The sequence below is a fragment of the Coloeus monedula genome (assembly GCF_965178545.1).
Source record: "Coloeus monedula genome assembly, chromosome: 1".
In the NCBI taxonomy this organism is placed as follows: domain Eukaryota; kingdom Metazoa; phylum Chordata; class Aves; order Passeriformes; family Corvidae; genus Coloeus; species Coloeus monedula.
The window spans coordinates 20,390,425-20,407,574 of NC_138781.1; the positions used below are offsets into that span (position 1 = coordinate 20,390,425).

Below are 17,150 nucleotides of genomic sequence, written 5' to 3' on the forward strand. Positions count from 1 at the left end.
GTAGAAGAGATTTACTGCTCCAAAAAAAAGTTCTTGGCTAGTATAGACACAAATCCAGTTCTCTATATTAATGGACTTTAAAGAATATTTTATTTTAATTAAAATATTGTATAGCATTGCTTAACACTAAACCAAGCCATGCCCAAACCTCAGTTTTTAGGAACTGCACAAATGACAACAGATAGCTGATGTCCTGGAGAGGTAGGCATAAAATGGACAGAGATTAGAGGAGAAACAATACTGGCTCTATCTGCCAATTGTCTGATGCTTACCTGATTTGTTCACTTAGAAATTTTCTGACAAAATTGCAGGTGTAATTCAATGTGTTAGCTACATAGCATTCAATTTTTTGAAAGTACATAAATAAAAGAAGAGACTACAATTTATTTTCCTTTGCTTTTTGTACACTATGAAACATCAGCCTGCTCAGTATGATAACCCACCCAGCCTTGCCCATGCAGCCCTCCCAGGCTTAAGGCACACCCTGCAGATTGAATGTTGTTACAGCACCCACCTGTATGGGTATACATGACCACACAGTTTTCATCATTATTTGCAAAATTGGGTTCATTTGGAGCCCAGGCAACATAGTTCACTGATGTTCCATCCATCCACCTGAAAGAAGTAATTTGAGGGAATTATAATTCTAAGTTGAATTAGTTAATATTTCTTTTCAAAGGATACATTTGAGTTTCATATTTTAAGTTTCCTGTATCTTAGCTAACAAACACATGTTGTTCTCTGCTAAAAGGAAAACAAGACCTTCCACTTGGAATTAGTAAAAAATATTTTCATATCAACTGCCTACAGTGTTGACTTGGACTAGGTCTGAACGAATAATCTTTACTGGTGTCCCAGCTTCTCTTGGTCTCTGAACACTGATAGCGTGCTGGAAAAGCACCAGTCTAGCACCGGACCTGGGTTTCTCTGGAGCACAGAAACAGACACTTGAGCTTATTTTAGCAATTTCCTGGGTCAAAAGCTATAATACAAGATCTTGTAGGGTAAGAAAGAGTCTTGAACCATGTGCTGGGAACCACTTGGAACCATTTTAAGCATAGGAAATCTTTAATATTATACACCTATTAGCTATTTCTTTTTTCAATTATGCATGAATCATTTCCTAGCTTGGTGATTCACAAATTTATTTTCAAAAAGTAGCCAAGAAAAAAGTGAAAAAGCCTCAGTGTGCTGGAAGTCAAGTGATGAATCAGCCAAGACTGACAATCTTCAGATGATAGAACAATCTAGTGTTTTTCCACCTTCGGAGACTGAGTAACTGCATGTGTGTTTTTGCAAGCAAATTATACATTAGGAAATCATCAGGATGCCTAGCTGCTTGCAAACCTCCTGAATCAAACTGGAAAAACCAGTACATAATAAACCAGGAGAAAGAATGTAAAGCAAATGTAAAGCACCATCATCCAACAGGGAAGAGAATGAAGCTAGTGAGGTAACAATGGAGGACTGGGAAAATGACAATTATCTGGGCAGTGAATGTGATGTAGAAAGCAGAAGCTCCAGGAGTTGAGACCATGGAGTCTCTGTGGTTTTTGGTTTGTGGCCAACAAAGGCAACCTGTGACAACAGAAGAAAGACTAAAATGAAGACGCTGAGACTCCTCTGACCAAGCTTTGAATCTCAGAAGAATGCATTAGAAAAAGATGCGGTGAGAGAGGAGTGCCACAGGAGACATGTCTGCAACACAACTAATGCTCCAGGGGATGTTTAAGACAATTCCAGAGAGCTTTGTTTCCAAAGACATTTCTAGAAGAGTAATGACTCCATGTCACCTGAAGCTGTCCTGCCCTGAACTCTGAGAGTACAACCATCTGCAAATCCAGACCAGGTCTCTCCAGTATTGATATTTCACGTCTAAAAATCACTTTGATGCCTCTCACAGCAAGTTTCTAGGGTTCTTTTTCTTTGATCATTTCAACATTAAGTAATGCCTGCAAGCACAATCTGGAATATGCTGGAGACTTCCGCCCGACTTTTTCTTTCATCCAGCAAAGAAAAGAGGATGGTGCCTCACTTACTATGATCAAACATCTCGGCCTCAGAACTCAAAAGTGGGGTAAAGAAGCAAAAGAGGTGAAACTATGATGGGAGAAGTGCTTTTCTGAGGAGCAGAATCCCATTTTAAAACTTTATATCAGGACATGGCTGTAGATTTTGTCAGTCATTGAATTTCAACTGTCTCCTAGAGCCAACCATGTCAAATGGAAATACATTATGAGTCTGACAAAATTAATTTGGTTTTACTTACCGGAATGTTCTGTCAAGGCTCACACTTAAGCCAATATAGAAGTTATTCCCCCAGTCTTTATAGAAAACCTAAAACAAACAAACAAACAAATTTAATTAGCTGTAATAAAACAGATTTCAAACAAAATCAGAGAAGTTCAAAAAATGCTGTAGTTTTAGTTGCACAATTGCATGGTATATAATGTGCAGGGAGTTGTTGGAATTATGTGCCCAAACTGCAAAATGCAAAATTTTCCTCCAATTCTCAGTATATAACTGGGGGGGGGAAGGACGGAGGGGGGGAAAGAAGAAGAAAATTATCTGAAAAAGAAATGGGAAAAAAAGCTATGTTAAGGCAAGAAAGACCTCATAAGCAGGCTTATAGCAATATTTTTGAGTTTTAGGAAAACTTAATGAGAATTTGCTGAAAGGCTGTAAGTAAATCATGGGGGTTTGCACTTAGTCATGTGGAAGAAAGAATGTAATCAAATTTGATTTTAATAGTAGGAAGCTATTTCCAAAACAGTATATCATCACCAGACCATTCTCTTCCTGTAAGAAAATATTCTTACTTAAACCGTTTACTTTGTGTATTCTGACAAAGAGCTTTTATTGAATTCTGTGAAAAGAATGAGTTAGAAAAAAACCCATAATTAGTAATTGCAGCTTTCAGCTAAACAGAGCAAAGTCTTTGAAATTTTCACCCTGAGAGCATTCTTGAAAGGAAGCTGAGAATTTGTCTACATACAGCAATTTATAAAAATAATTATTATAATAAAGCTTCTAAGAAGATAAGCCCATGAAAGGATGGAAGGTGGCACTGATTTTTTTTTTCTTTTTTTTTTTTTGATGGGGACCACTTTCTAATATTTCACAAACCAGCTGAAAAAAGGTGCCTCAGTTCACAACAAAGTGGTGCATTTTTCAACCAAACATGTTTCTTACATATTTCCAAAGAAAATTTTTTTCACTTTCAGTCTCAATGACAACAAGGTCACCACCATTCTTCTTGCAGAAGCCTCTGGCTTTTTCCATAGACATTGCATCTTTGCTGAAGTAGTATTCCTTGTGTTTATATATTATCCAGCCATCTTCACCAACAACGTATTCATAATCTGCAAATTAAAACATTAATTAGCCTGCAATAGAAATTAACTTCATTACATGTTAATTAATTTTTTTCATTGGAAGCACAAGACTTACTGAATGTGGAATTAGGCTCTGGTTTCAGTGAGGCTCCTGCAATATAAATCAGTATTTGAGTATATTTTGTTTCTCAGCTCTCTCTCAGTTATATTTATACAGTAGTTAGCATTTTAATTCCTAGTAACAATCTTAAGGGTTACTCAGTATATTCTTATTTTTGTCACAGAATTTCTCAGAGTCTCTGAAAAAAACAGCTACATTCAGCAAAACAGCACATTAGAGCTCATCATAAGTCAAGCTGACAGAAACTATGCCCAAATCAGGGTGTTGTGTTTCTCTTTTCCAACATACTGCATATACATTCCAAACTTGCCTATGTACTTCATGGATTAATTAATAGTTTTCTACTGCCTTTACTGAAATTAAATGTATAAATTGTTTACTGTGATTGATGGCACAGCTGTCTCTAATACATGCACATACAGATAATGTCATCTGACCTGGGAAGGATGTCCTTATCTACCTCTAAATATTCCTAAAGGCAGGAAGTTATCTTACCTTTTTTGATTTGGCAAACGTAGTCCAGCATGTGTTCACAAAATAAATCATTCCAGTTCATATTGAGGTAGCCAGTAAATACACCACATTTTTCATTCCCATCATAATTGTTTGGTTCTCCATGTGACCATTTTTCAAAATTTACCTGTAGTGGAAACACAACTTTGTTACTATTTTCCTTTTAAAAGGGAACACTTGTCTTGTATCATCCTCTTAAAGAAGAATGTACTTCATTTGATTTCATTGTCCAACTTGTTCTTTAATGCCAGACATTTTAAGGAGAAGTGCATGACACTTGAATAAAATAATAATTCATCTGTGTGTTTATAAGCCATGTGAATAAGCCAAAAAGTTCTTGCCCCATTTGTGACCAGGAGAGTTGATGTTCTCCTGTCAAGCTTTAGAAAGAAATATGTTCTCTGATTTCTGCCTTGTTTATCCTGCTCAGATGTTCTAGCCCAAGACAATCCATTGGTGTTGCCATATGGCCTTGGGCCTGGCAGATTGTGATCTACTTAAGACAAGAGCAGCAAAGCTGAGTTTGTGTAAACGCACAAAATTATTTCTCGCAGCAAATGACAAATAGGAATATAGAGATTAACACAATCAGACTTGCTTAAATCAGGAGCTATACTCCATCACGTTTCATTTCTGCAAATGTTGTATTTTTATCTATAACTATGAACTATCAGAAGATTTAAGACTTATTCCTACAGAGGAATCAGGTACTAAAGGCTTAAGATCCCTTGCATCTTATGTAGAGTTATGAGAGCTCTCTGCCAAGAGATACATAAAAAAACTAGTCAAAAATCTGGAATAACAAATTATTTACTCACTGGTGAGCCATCACTCCATGTAAATCCACCATCAGAGTTCAAGGCACTTAAACCCATCCAGTAAGAATAGTGAATATAACCTCTGTCTCTGAATGATTACAAATATAGACAATCAGACACAGTGTAAAAAAACAAAGAGGAATGTATAGCATTACATTATTCTCAGTATATTTGATACTTCAAGTATAATTTGAGACAATCATATAAAATAATCATTCAATTGTCATGTGGGGAAAAACAGCCTGGCACTGCACTTGGCAGGAAGCAGTGAAACACAGAACTTTGTGGGAAAGATCACAAATGCTGTAAGTCCACAGATACTGAGCTAAATGAAAATACATTTAAAGATCTGGGTTCCACCAAGTACCTTAGGCATCCAAATTCAGACCTGTCTGCAATCATGGTTTAAACATTTATATAAACACATCAGTAGGAATAGGTCAGGCTTTTCTTAGCTTCCAATTTTCCCCCTTACTTAAGGTGAGAAACTAGCACAAAATATTCTTTTAATCAAGAGTATTTTATCTACTGATCGGCTACAAAAGAGGTAAAAAGACCAGTTTTCTCTCTTTTAATTAACTTAAGTTAAAACCAATTTTGATCATATTTGTCTCAATTTTGTTTATGTTCAGGCAACTTTAGTGCATGGCACCACCTTGACACCTTCTGTGTCAAGAAAACCTTTTGACCACCCCTTTTTATCCATTTTTTTCTGCCACTTTTTACACCATCTTTGTAGAGAAGAAATTGATCACCAGAAATCCTTTGTGTCTTTCAGAAAGGCAATTCGAAAAAAACTTTTTTTCTTATATTTAAATGATGGACTTTGCAGATACTTACAGTCTAGCTATCAGATTTTGTTCTTCTTCACTGTGGATACATGCAAGATCTCCTCCAATGGTTCTGCAAAAATCTCTTGCTTCAAACCATGTTTGCATTTTTTCCCTTCCTCCCTGAAAGATCTATAGAAAGTGGGCAATTAAACACTGTGTTGGGTACTACAGATATTTAGAAACACAAATATGGGCTTCTATCTTTCTTCTGGTCCTTTGGTCTAGTTCTATCACTGACTATTTAATTGTTCAACCATTCAACCTGTGGGCATCTATTTGATTATTGAAACTTTGTTTTTCCTATCATCTCAGACTTCCTGCGGCTCCAAACTTCAGTTCCATACTCATACAGCTTTTTCCAACATTTCCCAGCCGTACCACTTGGGGATGGCTGGAGATGTTACCACAGACTGTGTATCAGATAGGCGGGGTAAAATCCATCTTCCATGAATGCACCGAACATATTCTTATTTAAATGGCAAACACTTGCATTCAGAAATGAAACACCTACTTTGAAGCAGAAGCTGCTCTGAGGAATAGACTGCCATCCATCTGGGCAAAACAGGAGAGGGGATGCTGTTGGAGGAGGAGGAGGGGTGACTCCCTCCACCAGCTGCTTGCAGAGAAATGTGTTCGTTTCTTCACAGTTCAAAATATCCCATAGTCCAGCTGAAGTTCCTGTTGCCATGGCCACGCAGCCTGACTCTCCTCCTTTATAAAACATAGAGTTGTTAAATCTTATTGATGACTACATCTTCTCAAAATATCTGCTTCTTATTTAAGAGCAACCTGTTCCCACTGTGTTTGAATACCAACAGCTCACAATGGCACATGTGCATTCCCATTAAATCATTAAAGGAATTTTTTTTTTAATGTAGGTTCCTTTTACATTATGCTAGGAATCACTTAAAAATGCCCATCAAAGACCTAATGATACCAACAGGCATGTGCAGTCCCAAGTGATCTTCTAGATGGAGTTACTGCAATGCCTGATCTAATCCCTTTAGCACAAGTGGAAAGTTGCATTACCCTTTCTGCTGCTTTATGCCAGAAGAGTTTCTAAACCACTTTTTAGCTTTCAAACCCCCACTTTGTGTTTCCCCAGAGCAGGAACTCAATGGCCCCCACAGCACTTACCAGGCATTCCCACATTCCAGTGAGTGAAGGTGACGGGATCTCCACTGGCCCACCTGAATGTCCCGTGCTCTTCCACATCTGAAAGACCAATCCAGAAGTATTTTTCTGGTTTGAATCCAATTATGGAGGTCAGAAAAGCTTGTTCGTATCTGTGAAGAGTAAGCACCAAACTGCTGTATCACATTTTATCAGAATTTATTCATTCTTCAAACAGTTCATAGTAGCAAATCTGGTAATATTAAGGTGATTTGTCAATATGTATGAAATGAAGCAATGGTAATTGTCTTACTTTTGTAGTTCTAATTATCATACAAGATAACTTTTTTTTACATTTTTGCTCTTATGTCTAGAATTTAGGACGATTCTATTCACCTTTTATACTGCACAATGAGCAACAAAAGCCAAACAATACTTGAGTTAATGAGTATGTATTTCTCATTCTATATGAACAACAGCTACAGTGTTTTACTGAGCTTTATGATAAGGTCTAGGTCTTTAAATCTTGTTATTGTGGGGAAAAAAAAAATCTACTTTTATTCCAAAATGGGTACTCTTCCAGACCTGGGTGTTGCAAAGAAAGAAAAAAAAAAAAGGCTGAAAAGCTTGACTCCAGGATAAATAAATAGTTTCAGGTTTATCTGTTCATTTTTAGTTCAAAAAGTTTTAAAACTTTTTGTCAATCTGGGCTTGTTGTGTGGCTGACCCAGTTTTTTAATTCCTGGGGGCAACAACAGTGCGTGTAGTAGCAATGTCCTGAATGTATTGATGACCTAAAAGCCCCTGATGTATTATGCAATACTTCATTATCTCTACCTTAAATTTTCCTGGGAAAGAGTGGTGACACACTAGATATGAATAACTGTTAAGTAAGAAGAAATTTCTGTTGAACTCTTTCATCCCGGTTACACACATCAAAGGACAGGAATTATGTTTCCATACCTGTCTCTCACAGTAGCCAGGTAACCTTTGTTTTCCTCACAAACTTTTTTGGCTTCTGAAAATGTTGCTGGCAGCTGCACCAAGGAGTAACAGTAAAAACCGTGCTTCATCCAGCCCTGTCAGTGTCGAAGCAGAGATGTGCAGAGAGGCTGTCAGATTGCACAGCTTTGTGCACTTCCAAAACCCACCTTAGTACCACACCCCAAGTGAAAACTGATATCAAAGGCCATGAAAGAAACCAAGAGGCTAATCAAACATAGCTTTCGTAACCATAACTTTGTGTCTTGTCCCTTGATACAGGACACACAAGGGGTCTTTGCAGTGAGCTGTGGTTATGCCTTGGGGCTGGCAACTGCAGTCACAGCTGCTTTGCAGCTCCCTGTGTAAAGTTTTCTCTGCCTTCTCATTGCCTAATAAGCTGTTGCAGGAGCTCACAATCTGCAAAACAATTATCTCAAATATTCCTGATGGTTGTGGCAGACTGATAGAACTGAGAAGGCGTGCAACCCATGACACGTGAGTTACACGCTGAAAAGATTGCTCTGCAGAGAGTGGCTTTTATGGGTGCAGTTACCAGTTCTGCAGTAGGAGAGAGCTGAGTGAAGTGTACTTGTAAGGGAATAAAAAAAGAAGTCAATCTACATTTCAGTTAAATAAAGCAGAAGTTGCCCTTTAAGTATCAATGCATATGAAATTAACAGTTTTCTAGGCTCCACCAAGAACAGTCAAAATAATTTACTCTTGTCATAGTTATTATCATGGGAGTGAAAGTAACTTCCAATCACCTTTTGCTGCTTTTGTTTTACACTTACTTTCTGGCAGCCTGGGTAGGTAACTTCAACTTCCCCTGGTTCTTCAGCCAAGGGTTTCCTTTTGCAGATGTAGCCAAATTTCATTTCACAAGCACTGTCAGCCCAGGATCCATCCTGGTTAGGGTAAGAAGAGACCAAAAAGAGAAGTGAAAGATAGAGACAATTCAGATCCAACAAGAATATTCACCATCCTCAGAAAGAACCTTTCTCTCTTCCTATGGCTGAGACTGCTTCAGCTTTCTTCCTTGTCTTGTTTTTTCTCCAAAACTCCCAAATACGTACAGTAAGGGCCACATTTCCTCAGAGGTGTGAGAATGAGGGCTGGATGTATTCAAGGGGCCGGGACTGATGAGAGCAGGAAGGAAACATTCTATTCCTCTCTATTCTCACCAGCATAGCATCAATTATGTTCATATAACCAGATGACTATGGCAAGGAAATGCTGGATAAACCAAACATAAAATATGAAAAAAATGTCTTGTGTAAGTCTTTTTCCACAATATTACACTTTTTTTTTACTGAGTATAAAACAAGATAAAATTTGGTTTTGTGCCTCCAGTAATATGAACCTCCAAAGTTTTAGTGAAAAAATTAGAAAGTTCCTGCTCCAAGAATCTATTCCTCTATGATCAATCATGTTCAATGTGTATGATGAGTTATTTCAACCAATTTCAGATGGAAATTGTCTCAGAGAAGACTAAGTCTCCATGCAGTGCACTGTTTCTGGTGCATCACACACCTTCCTAGATCTGGTCTCAAGTATTCCTCCACACTAAGATATCCTAAATTAAACCAAGTTAATAAATATTTTTAAAACCAGCATTCCTCTTTCTGTCTTTTTTTTTTTTTTTTTTTTTTTAGCATCACAGATGTTTTCATTTTGAGGGGCAAAAGGACAGAAGAAAGCATGAGAGTGGGGAAGGGATTTTTACCTCTCCCTTCATAAGGATGCAGTTTGCCTTATTCCAAGTGTGAGTTGGCTCTCCATGGTGCCATTTGGTATAAGTCACAGGTGTGCCATCGCTCCATTCAAAGTACCTTTGAACCCTGAAGTCATTTAGGCCAATCCACAGCTCATCATCTGGCTCTGGGAACACAAAATTAATTGTAGGTATAGATATTTCTTACAATGGAATAATTACATCTCACACCCACTTTTGACTGAAGAACTTAAAGAAAATATAAAATTATGGTTACAATGATTGAGTGAATAATAGCAGCAGTATAATCCCAGATTAAAAAAAGTGACCTGAAGGAATACTCACTGTACCCAAGCTGTGACACTGTAAAACTGTACTCTTCAATATTATGAATACTCGCCAGCTCTCCATCTTCTTTTCTACAGGAAGACTGGGCTTCTTTCCATATTTTTGCTGTTCTATAAATTCTGTAGCAATGAGCTGCGTAGGGCACCCATTCCCTGGGGCACTTAAAATGCCTTGAATCACCTAAAAAAATGATGTCATTAATGATCAGCTCTATTCAGTGTTTTATTTACATCAAAAAGAAAATTACCTGCACTAATATGCATTTGAAATATTGGAGCACATACTGGAAGAGGAAAGAATCCAAAGTCTGAGGGTACAAAAATTACAAAACAAAGTTTTCCCTCCCATTTGTGCTTGGAGCTCCCAAAAAACTATTTTACAGGATTAAATAAATACAGAGTAATTTGGCACACAAATGTACAGGACACAACTCCACATTAAATCTCTCTCAGTGAGGCTCTGGGTACAGAGAACAGCCATGTTCCACAGAAAAGGGCCTCTTTTCCTACTCTGTCTTGGTGAATTTTGTAGATTTTTTATATTTTTCTCTCTGGAAACACCAGGTGTTCAGGAACTGGTTAGAGCTCCCACACAGCCCAAATCATATATCAAAGAGTCCAGACACAATCATGTTGCACCAGAAATGTTATACCAGAAATTCCAGCTACACAGAAATGCCGTACGCTTTGTTCAGCACTTATTTCTTGGTATAAATTTAGTATGGCCAGCCCACCTTCCATTGCTGGAAATGTTCACATCTGCTGCACCTACAGAGAGAACTGAAGAGGGGAGGATGTGTGCCCAGCATTGGTGTATGGTCAACCTCTTTGTCTGATGCTCCCTGGACATGGTTTGGACCTGGGCAAACTTGTACTCCCTTAAGCAACATCCAGACATGGTTTGGAGGTTAGCAGGGTCAGAAACTTTTCCAAGTGAGCTGCCTGGATGCAGCCAGAAATACAGGATATGCATGTGTCATGCATTCCCTGAGCTACATAATCTTATATACTCAAATATTTAAGTGGAGTGTGAAGTTAATTGCATGCTGGGAAATCCCAGGTGAAGCAACTTCACACCTATTTCTTCACTTAGATAAGACCTAGTCTGCCTCAAGTGGAAAGGGAATTCAATTGGAGAAAGTTTCCAGATGCATATTCTGATTTTCTTCCTTTGAGAATAGAATAAAAAGGGCCACAGAGAGGAGGGGAGCATGAACTCTTACTCACATCTTTTAGCAGGACACTGGTTTAGAGTATATTTCAGAGCAGAGGATATTCACCAGTATTTCATGGTCTGGATAACATGGCTAAACACCTAATCCTGCCTGCTTTGAAACCCTGGGCTCTTTTCCAAATGATGAACAACATTTAGACGTCATCTTTAAAATGAGCCAGAAAATTATTGTGTTCTCAGTATTTGACCCAGGTCAACAAGCATTATCCTTTTGTTTTGACAACATGATGCCATTTCATATATGACATCCTCACAATATTTCTCACTGCATGTAAAAGTAGCCTTAGATTTTGACCAGTGTACCTGAGGTGATGGTGAAAAAATCCAAGGAGGTGTTTCTCTTCTGGCAGATATATCCCAGTTTCCGATCACACAGCTGGTTTTCCCATTTGCCATTCCTACCTTGGAAGGTCCCACATATTTTTCCAGATTCCACAGAGGGACTTCCTTTAAAAAAGACGAAGAGAATCCTTCTGTTAGCAGTGAAACTTTTCATCTCTTCACAGGAGGGAATGTGCAAGAGTTTTGCAGCTGCAAAGCCACTGGAGTATTATTCTTTAAAGTGATAAATCCCAAGAGATGTGACAACAGGGCATTGCCAGGGATGGGAGGGGGCGGGGAGGAAAGGGGAGGGAGGAAATTTCAGCCCAGATGTTAATCATCATTTAAGAAAAGTGCACTTACCTGGAGCCCAGTTAAGGTATCTGAAAGGACTTCCCCCAGTCCACTGCCAGCCACTGTCAAGTGCATTGTAGAGACCAGTCCAGAGCTTTGCATTGATGCCCAGGTCACTAGTGAGCCCTAAATGGCCAAAAGAAACAAACAGTCAGGCTATTAAATGCCTATGATTTTTTAAGTTATTCAAGAAAACTGGAAATAATATTTTAAAGCATGAGGGATTTATTTTTTATACAGGTTAGATTATTTCCATTAATTTAATACAGGTTTGTGTGAGAAAAGGGCAGCTCTTTTAAGAATGTCACTGAGACATATTTTTATGAGATGAATGTAAGTATCCATGTTAAAGACTTCAAGCTGACTTACATTTTAAAACAGTGCATTACTTTTTGTTATATTTTAGGGTTTTTTTACTTTACCTAATAAATACATTTCTTCACGAAGGTCTGTGATACTTAATAATTCTGCGTTCTGCTGCTGGCAGCTTTTTCTTGCTTGGTGCCATGTCAAAAGTGATTCTGAGTTTATCTGATAGTGGGTTTCTGTCACAGGATTTGTTTTCCAAAAGTTATTGTGGGTAGTGTCTATAAAAGATGTAAATATTTGCTTCAGACTAAAACTATGTAACTGTATGATTTAATAATTTTTATATACATTTGGCCTCACATAAATATACTTTTTCTATTCAATATTAACAATGTCATTTACATATGGAATTATTTATCCCTAAAACCCTAATTTTTACATTGACCCTGTTTCTTTTTATTTATACAGTTCATCTACTTCTCTCACATTTCAGTCCACATGAACCCACTCACTGACATATTTTATCTCTACAAGTATTTCTCTATTCACCATATAGAAGTTTTCTTACATTCAGACTCCTCTTATGCTCTTCCAGACCACCCAATATGACAGAAATTATAGATTCCACATAATCACATGTGAAGTGGGGATGAAGGGGTAGGGAATTAGTGTTGGGGTTACTGGAAAGCTGTGTTATATTATTTGTAGGTGCATGGAAGCACTGGAGCACTTAATGCACGTGAAGGTCACTGCCTGTGTCCTGCACCCTTCCCTTCAAGCCCTCGTGTTCTCTCCTCCATCCTATAATACACCACAGTCTCCTGGTGTATCTCACCTTCCTCATCCACTGCACTTCCTTCTAGGAAGGAACCCTTCCAGTCCTAGGGTTTTTCTCTTCATTTATCCATCAGTGCCAATCACCACCCTCAGAATACTCCCTCTATGTTCCAGTCTTGGGAACATGGTAGGACAGTGAGAGTGAGGAGCAGATGCCTCATTTCCTCGTTGCATGGCTCACCAGTGGACAAGGCGAGCCGGAATTCAGCTCGCTGTCCAATGCTACTTCCACATCCCAAGGAGATTTTGACCACAAGAGCGGATGACACTTTTGCTTAACAGCTTTCCTGAGATTTTTATAAATAAATTACCTTTTAGCGGGCAGTTTCCAAACAACTGGTCTTTATCAAAATCTGAAGAAGTTGCACACCAGAGAGAGTTTGCATCATTCCTCCGAGGGATGCATTCAGCATACCATTTCCCCTGGTGCGTAAAAGGGAACACACAGGGTGCACCAAAGGCATTTCCTCCCAGTGTATAGATGTCTATGGAGAGAAGCAGAGATCAACACTCAGCAGTCAGCTGGCATTGGATGCTCACCACAGTGACATTCACAGGCAGCTTTCCATGGACAAAGCTGAGTCATGCAGGGCTGAACACACCAGGATTTTGTTACCCCGAATCTTTACAAGGCTGTTGTGACAATCAGGTATGACTATGGAAAATATTCAGAACTAAGACTCTCAAACACTTAATTGGGCCTCAAACTAATTTCTGTTTAACTTTGTCATGCCGTTGCTTTCTGGACTACTGTGTCAGAGGTCCCTGTGACTCAGCCTCTCCCATGGCATACACACTTCTCTCCTTAGATAATGTATATATTCTCTTTTTTTTCCCCTTGCATGGTTGAAAAAACTTGGAAAGGACAGGTATCACTATATTTTTATTTGCCTTCACAAGAGGAAGTTATATCTTACATTTGCAAGGACTCTGCTAGGAAGTGATACTTCCATCACTATCCATCACTAATTTGCTGCTGTCTGTACAAAATTATGACTAACTTCATTCCTGTGGAACAGCTGTAGCGTACAACAAAAATTCATTCCATTGTTATTTAAATTCCCAACCTACCAGTGTTACAATAGAAAGGAGATTGATTACTTGGTCCTGAATGCCCCCTCTACATAGCCCAAGAGCCATGAAATTGTAGGAAAAGGTGATCTTACTCTCTAGTGGTCTTTTCCCAGGGTGATAAAACATTGCATCCTGAACCATTAGGCACCATTTTTCCATTTGTTTTTTTCTACTTTTTCGATTTACTAGGCCTGGGAAACACTAGGTAAATGATGTTAATGGGGGATTCCATCTATCTAAACTAGAAATTAACTTCTTAAAGATCATTAGTGGTCAAACCAAATAAAAGCAACAAAAAAACCAAATATAACACAATCATCTCTTCTACAAATTGATCAGATGTATTTTAAAACAGTCCTAGATTTCCTTTTGCTGTTGCTGTACAAACAGAATTCGCTTTCTTGCTTGATTACATAACAGGCCTTCATCACTTTATTTTATCACTTGAAAGAATTGCACTTTACAAGTTACGCAGAAATGTATACAGCTGTATTTGCTGAAAAGTATACAGATATATTCACCTTTCATTTCTACACCCTATTTATAATTAGCTGCTCTGCTGATGTCACTAAGAAAGTGGTTGCTGCCTGTCAAGCAGTCAGTGGAATGCTTTGTAGGTGAGGCAATCAAGTTACCAAAACATAGAGATGGAATTTCAGTACTCACCCTCATAGTGCTGAGAGCACACGCCTTCTGCACTTCCACGGATTTTCCACCTGCTCCCTTTGCTGGATACTTTGGACAGCCTGACCTTCTTCCCCTTCCCCTTGCCATAGTTGAGAAACAAATCCTTGCCATAGGTTGCAAGTGTCTCATTTCTGCATTCCCACCACTGAAGTTCATTTGTCCTGTTGCAGGATTCCAACGTGATGGCAGCCTCATCGTCCTTGGCGAGCACCCCCAGGCACAGCTTGAGTGCCATGCTCAGCAGCTGTGTGGGAGACACCCACCTGAACTTTTGAAACTCATCATGCTCATCACAGGTGGTAGTTATGACTGAGCTAGAGTTCTGAGCTTGGGCACAGAGCTTGTTGTCTTCATTGTAGATTGAAAATATTCCCCTAGCTATAAAATAAAATGATAATGCAAACATTTGAGGAGAGGTTTCATAGGAGATAAAGTCAGTTAGTTGCTATAGAAGAGTCTGCTACCAAAAGAAACAAAAAAAACCCCACAAAACAAAAACACCCAAACTAAAAAAATAACCCAAAAGAGTATATGTAGTTCACAGAGAAAGAAATCAAAGGTTAATCATTGGTATGAAGGATATTTATGAAAATATTCTTAAATTGAAAAAACACAGAAGTTGAAAATACAGCTCTTTCGATAGAAATTGCTCTTCTTCATATCCCTCCTGAAACCACGGTGGTCTCAAAATGCATGTCAAAATAGACCTTCACCACATTACATTTCATCATTTCTTCAAAGTTCCACCATATCATATTGAAATGGGCTTTAATTTTGCAAGTAAAAGGACTATTTTGCTTTAGAGCTATTAAAAATGGTTTATATATTCAAAATTTAATATTTTTATATTTGGCCAAAATGACATTGTGGTTTTCAGCTCACCAAGAAAGTGGTGTATTTTTCATTTTTGGTTAATTATCTTGGAAATTTTTAGCAGCTGTGCAAAAAGTCATTTCTTCACAGTTTTATTTGTAGGTTTCTCAGGAGGGAAGCCACAACTTGCAGCATCATCAGTTCTGAGCACAGTTAAACTAAGCCAATATCCTAAGTGCTATTAATAACTACATTTGTAAATAGAAATGTGAGACACTGCACATCAGGGTTTTGTTTCTTAAGATCGCATTCAACAAAAACCCTGTTCCAAATCTTCACTCTTTTTGCAGTTCAACTTGCATCGCTTTGCTCCCTTCTAAGTGACAGGCAACATCATCCAGCTCACTCAGCTGTGCCACTGAGTTTTACCCAAGGTTTCTCACCAAGGCCAGAATACTTAAGTGGGCCTTCATAACCCTCCCATCCAAAGCTTCCAGGGAGTTGTTGAACTGCCTTGATGGTGTTGCTCTGAAAGGTTACAGACCAGAACAAGCCAGGCAGCATTTTCCCTGACAGAGCTCTCCTGCTGCAGTGGTTCTTAGGAAGGTTAGCAGAGGATAGGTTAGAGCTGGCTTGGTCTCACCCCAAAGCATGCACAGCAGAAATTGTCCTGTGGTGAATTAGACCAATGGTCCATTGGCTGGTCCCTGCTGCCATTCAAGCAATGGCACTGGACTCGCAGACTTCTCTAGCTGGGAGCTTCCCGTGGAAAAGATACAGTGTCATTTTTCTTCCCCTCAGCAGTAGGAGGGTGTGAAATCTAACAGATGGGGGGGATTTTAAGGTCCTTCCTGAAGCTCTCAGCTTGGAAACAGGATTTTGATATGCACTGATCAGTATGCTATGGTCTATATGAGCTGCCAAGAAACTCAAAGCACACATCAGCCAGTAGCTCTGTGCATGCTGAGCCTTCACTGCCCTGTACTTCTGAGCTCTTCTAGCCTCTGATGGAGTAAGGTGAAATCAGCTTATCAGCTTTTGCCTGCATTCAGCTTTCTCAGAGAATCAGCAATGCCAAGGTTATGCCCACATCTGTTGGCATATTCCTTTCACTCATATACCTCATGTGGAAACCTGGGTTAAGGAAAGAGAATGCCTATGCAGATACAACCAAACTTCAGAACTGAAGAAAAATTATTCAAATTACATGCTGTGACTAGATCTAAATTCACTGCCCACTTAGGGAGATATCTAGAACTCATGTTAAAGAACTTGAAAACCTCCACACTCAGCAGAGGACAAAGACTTACCAGACATTTGAAGAGGTGTACTAATGGAGAGAAGAAAAATCAGGGACAAGTAGAGAGACATGGCAAATAATTCACTGTTTTCTTCCCTTCACCTCGTATTGATGCTAAAGACCAAATCAGCGCCTTGCAAGAAAATCCCTCTGCACTGGAGTGGATTAACAAATCCTTTTTAAGACCCAACAGACACAGGGAAGTTCTGAACTTCAAATAAGGAACTGTGTCATGTCACATGAGTAATTTTGAAATAATACATTAATGAGTGAACTTTGCTTTCTAAGCTAGTTTTTCTACTGTATAAAAGTTTGCCATGGAAATATGAAATCTAACAGGTAACATCTTAGTGTGGATTTTTTGAGTCATACCTTATAACTCAGAATCATTATTTTTACAAAAAGGTGTATTTTTGCCTCATTTGCAAAAATAAATGAAAGAAGTA

General features: G+C 38.6%; 1 protein-coding gene across 1 annotated transcript in view; it reads right to left on the reverse strand.

Moving 5' to 3' along the window:
• LOC309572675 (macrophage mannose receptor 1-like) overlaps positions 1 to 16,853 on the reverse strand; it is a 32,017-nt gene extending 15,164 nt beyond the window's left edge. Inside the window, exons 1-19 of the mRNA XM_082281108.1 lie at positions 16,715 to 16,853; positions 14,571 to 14,969; positions 13,142 to 13,315; positions 12,107 to 12,271; positions 11,694 to 11,810; positions 11,313 to 11,456; positions 9,774 to 9,956; positions 9,441 to 9,595; positions 8,509 to 8,622; positions 7,697 to 7,812; positions 6,758 to 6,906; positions 6,132 to 6,331; positions 5,628 to 5,749; positions 4,788 to 4,875; positions 3,952 to 4,096; positions 3,451 to 3,486; positions 3,193 to 3,362; positions 2,270 to 2,337; positions 515 to 615 (exon numbers count right to left, since the gene is read on the reverse strand). Of these exons, the coding sequence (XP_082137234.1) occupies positions 515 to 615; positions 2,270 to 2,337; positions 3,193 to 3,362; positions 3,451 to 3,486; positions 3,952 to 4,096; positions 4,788 to 4,875; positions 5,628 to 5,749; positions 6,132 to 6,331; positions 6,758 to 6,906; positions 7,697 to 7,812; positions 8,509 to 8,622; positions 9,441 to 9,595; positions 9,774 to 9,956; positions 11,313 to 11,456; positions 11,694 to 11,810; positions 12,107 to 12,271; positions 13,142 to 13,315; positions 14,571 to 14,969; positions 16,715 to 16,775 (2,707 nt within the window). The 5' untranslated portion in view covers positions 16,776 to 16,853. The remainder of the gene's footprint in view (positions 1 to 514; positions 616 to 2,269; positions 2,338 to 3,192; positions 3,363 to 3,450; positions 3,487 to 3,951; positions 4,097 to 4,787; positions 4,876 to 5,627; positions 5,750 to 6,131; positions 6,332 to 6,757; positions 6,907 to 7,696; positions 7,813 to 8,508; positions 8,623 to 9,440; positions 9,596 to 9,773; positions 9,957 to 11,312; positions 11,457 to 11,693; positions 11,811 to 12,106; positions 12,272 to 13,141; positions 13,316 to 14,570; positions 14,970 to 16,714) is intronic.
• Positions 16,854 to 17,150: the final 297 nt, after the last annotated feature.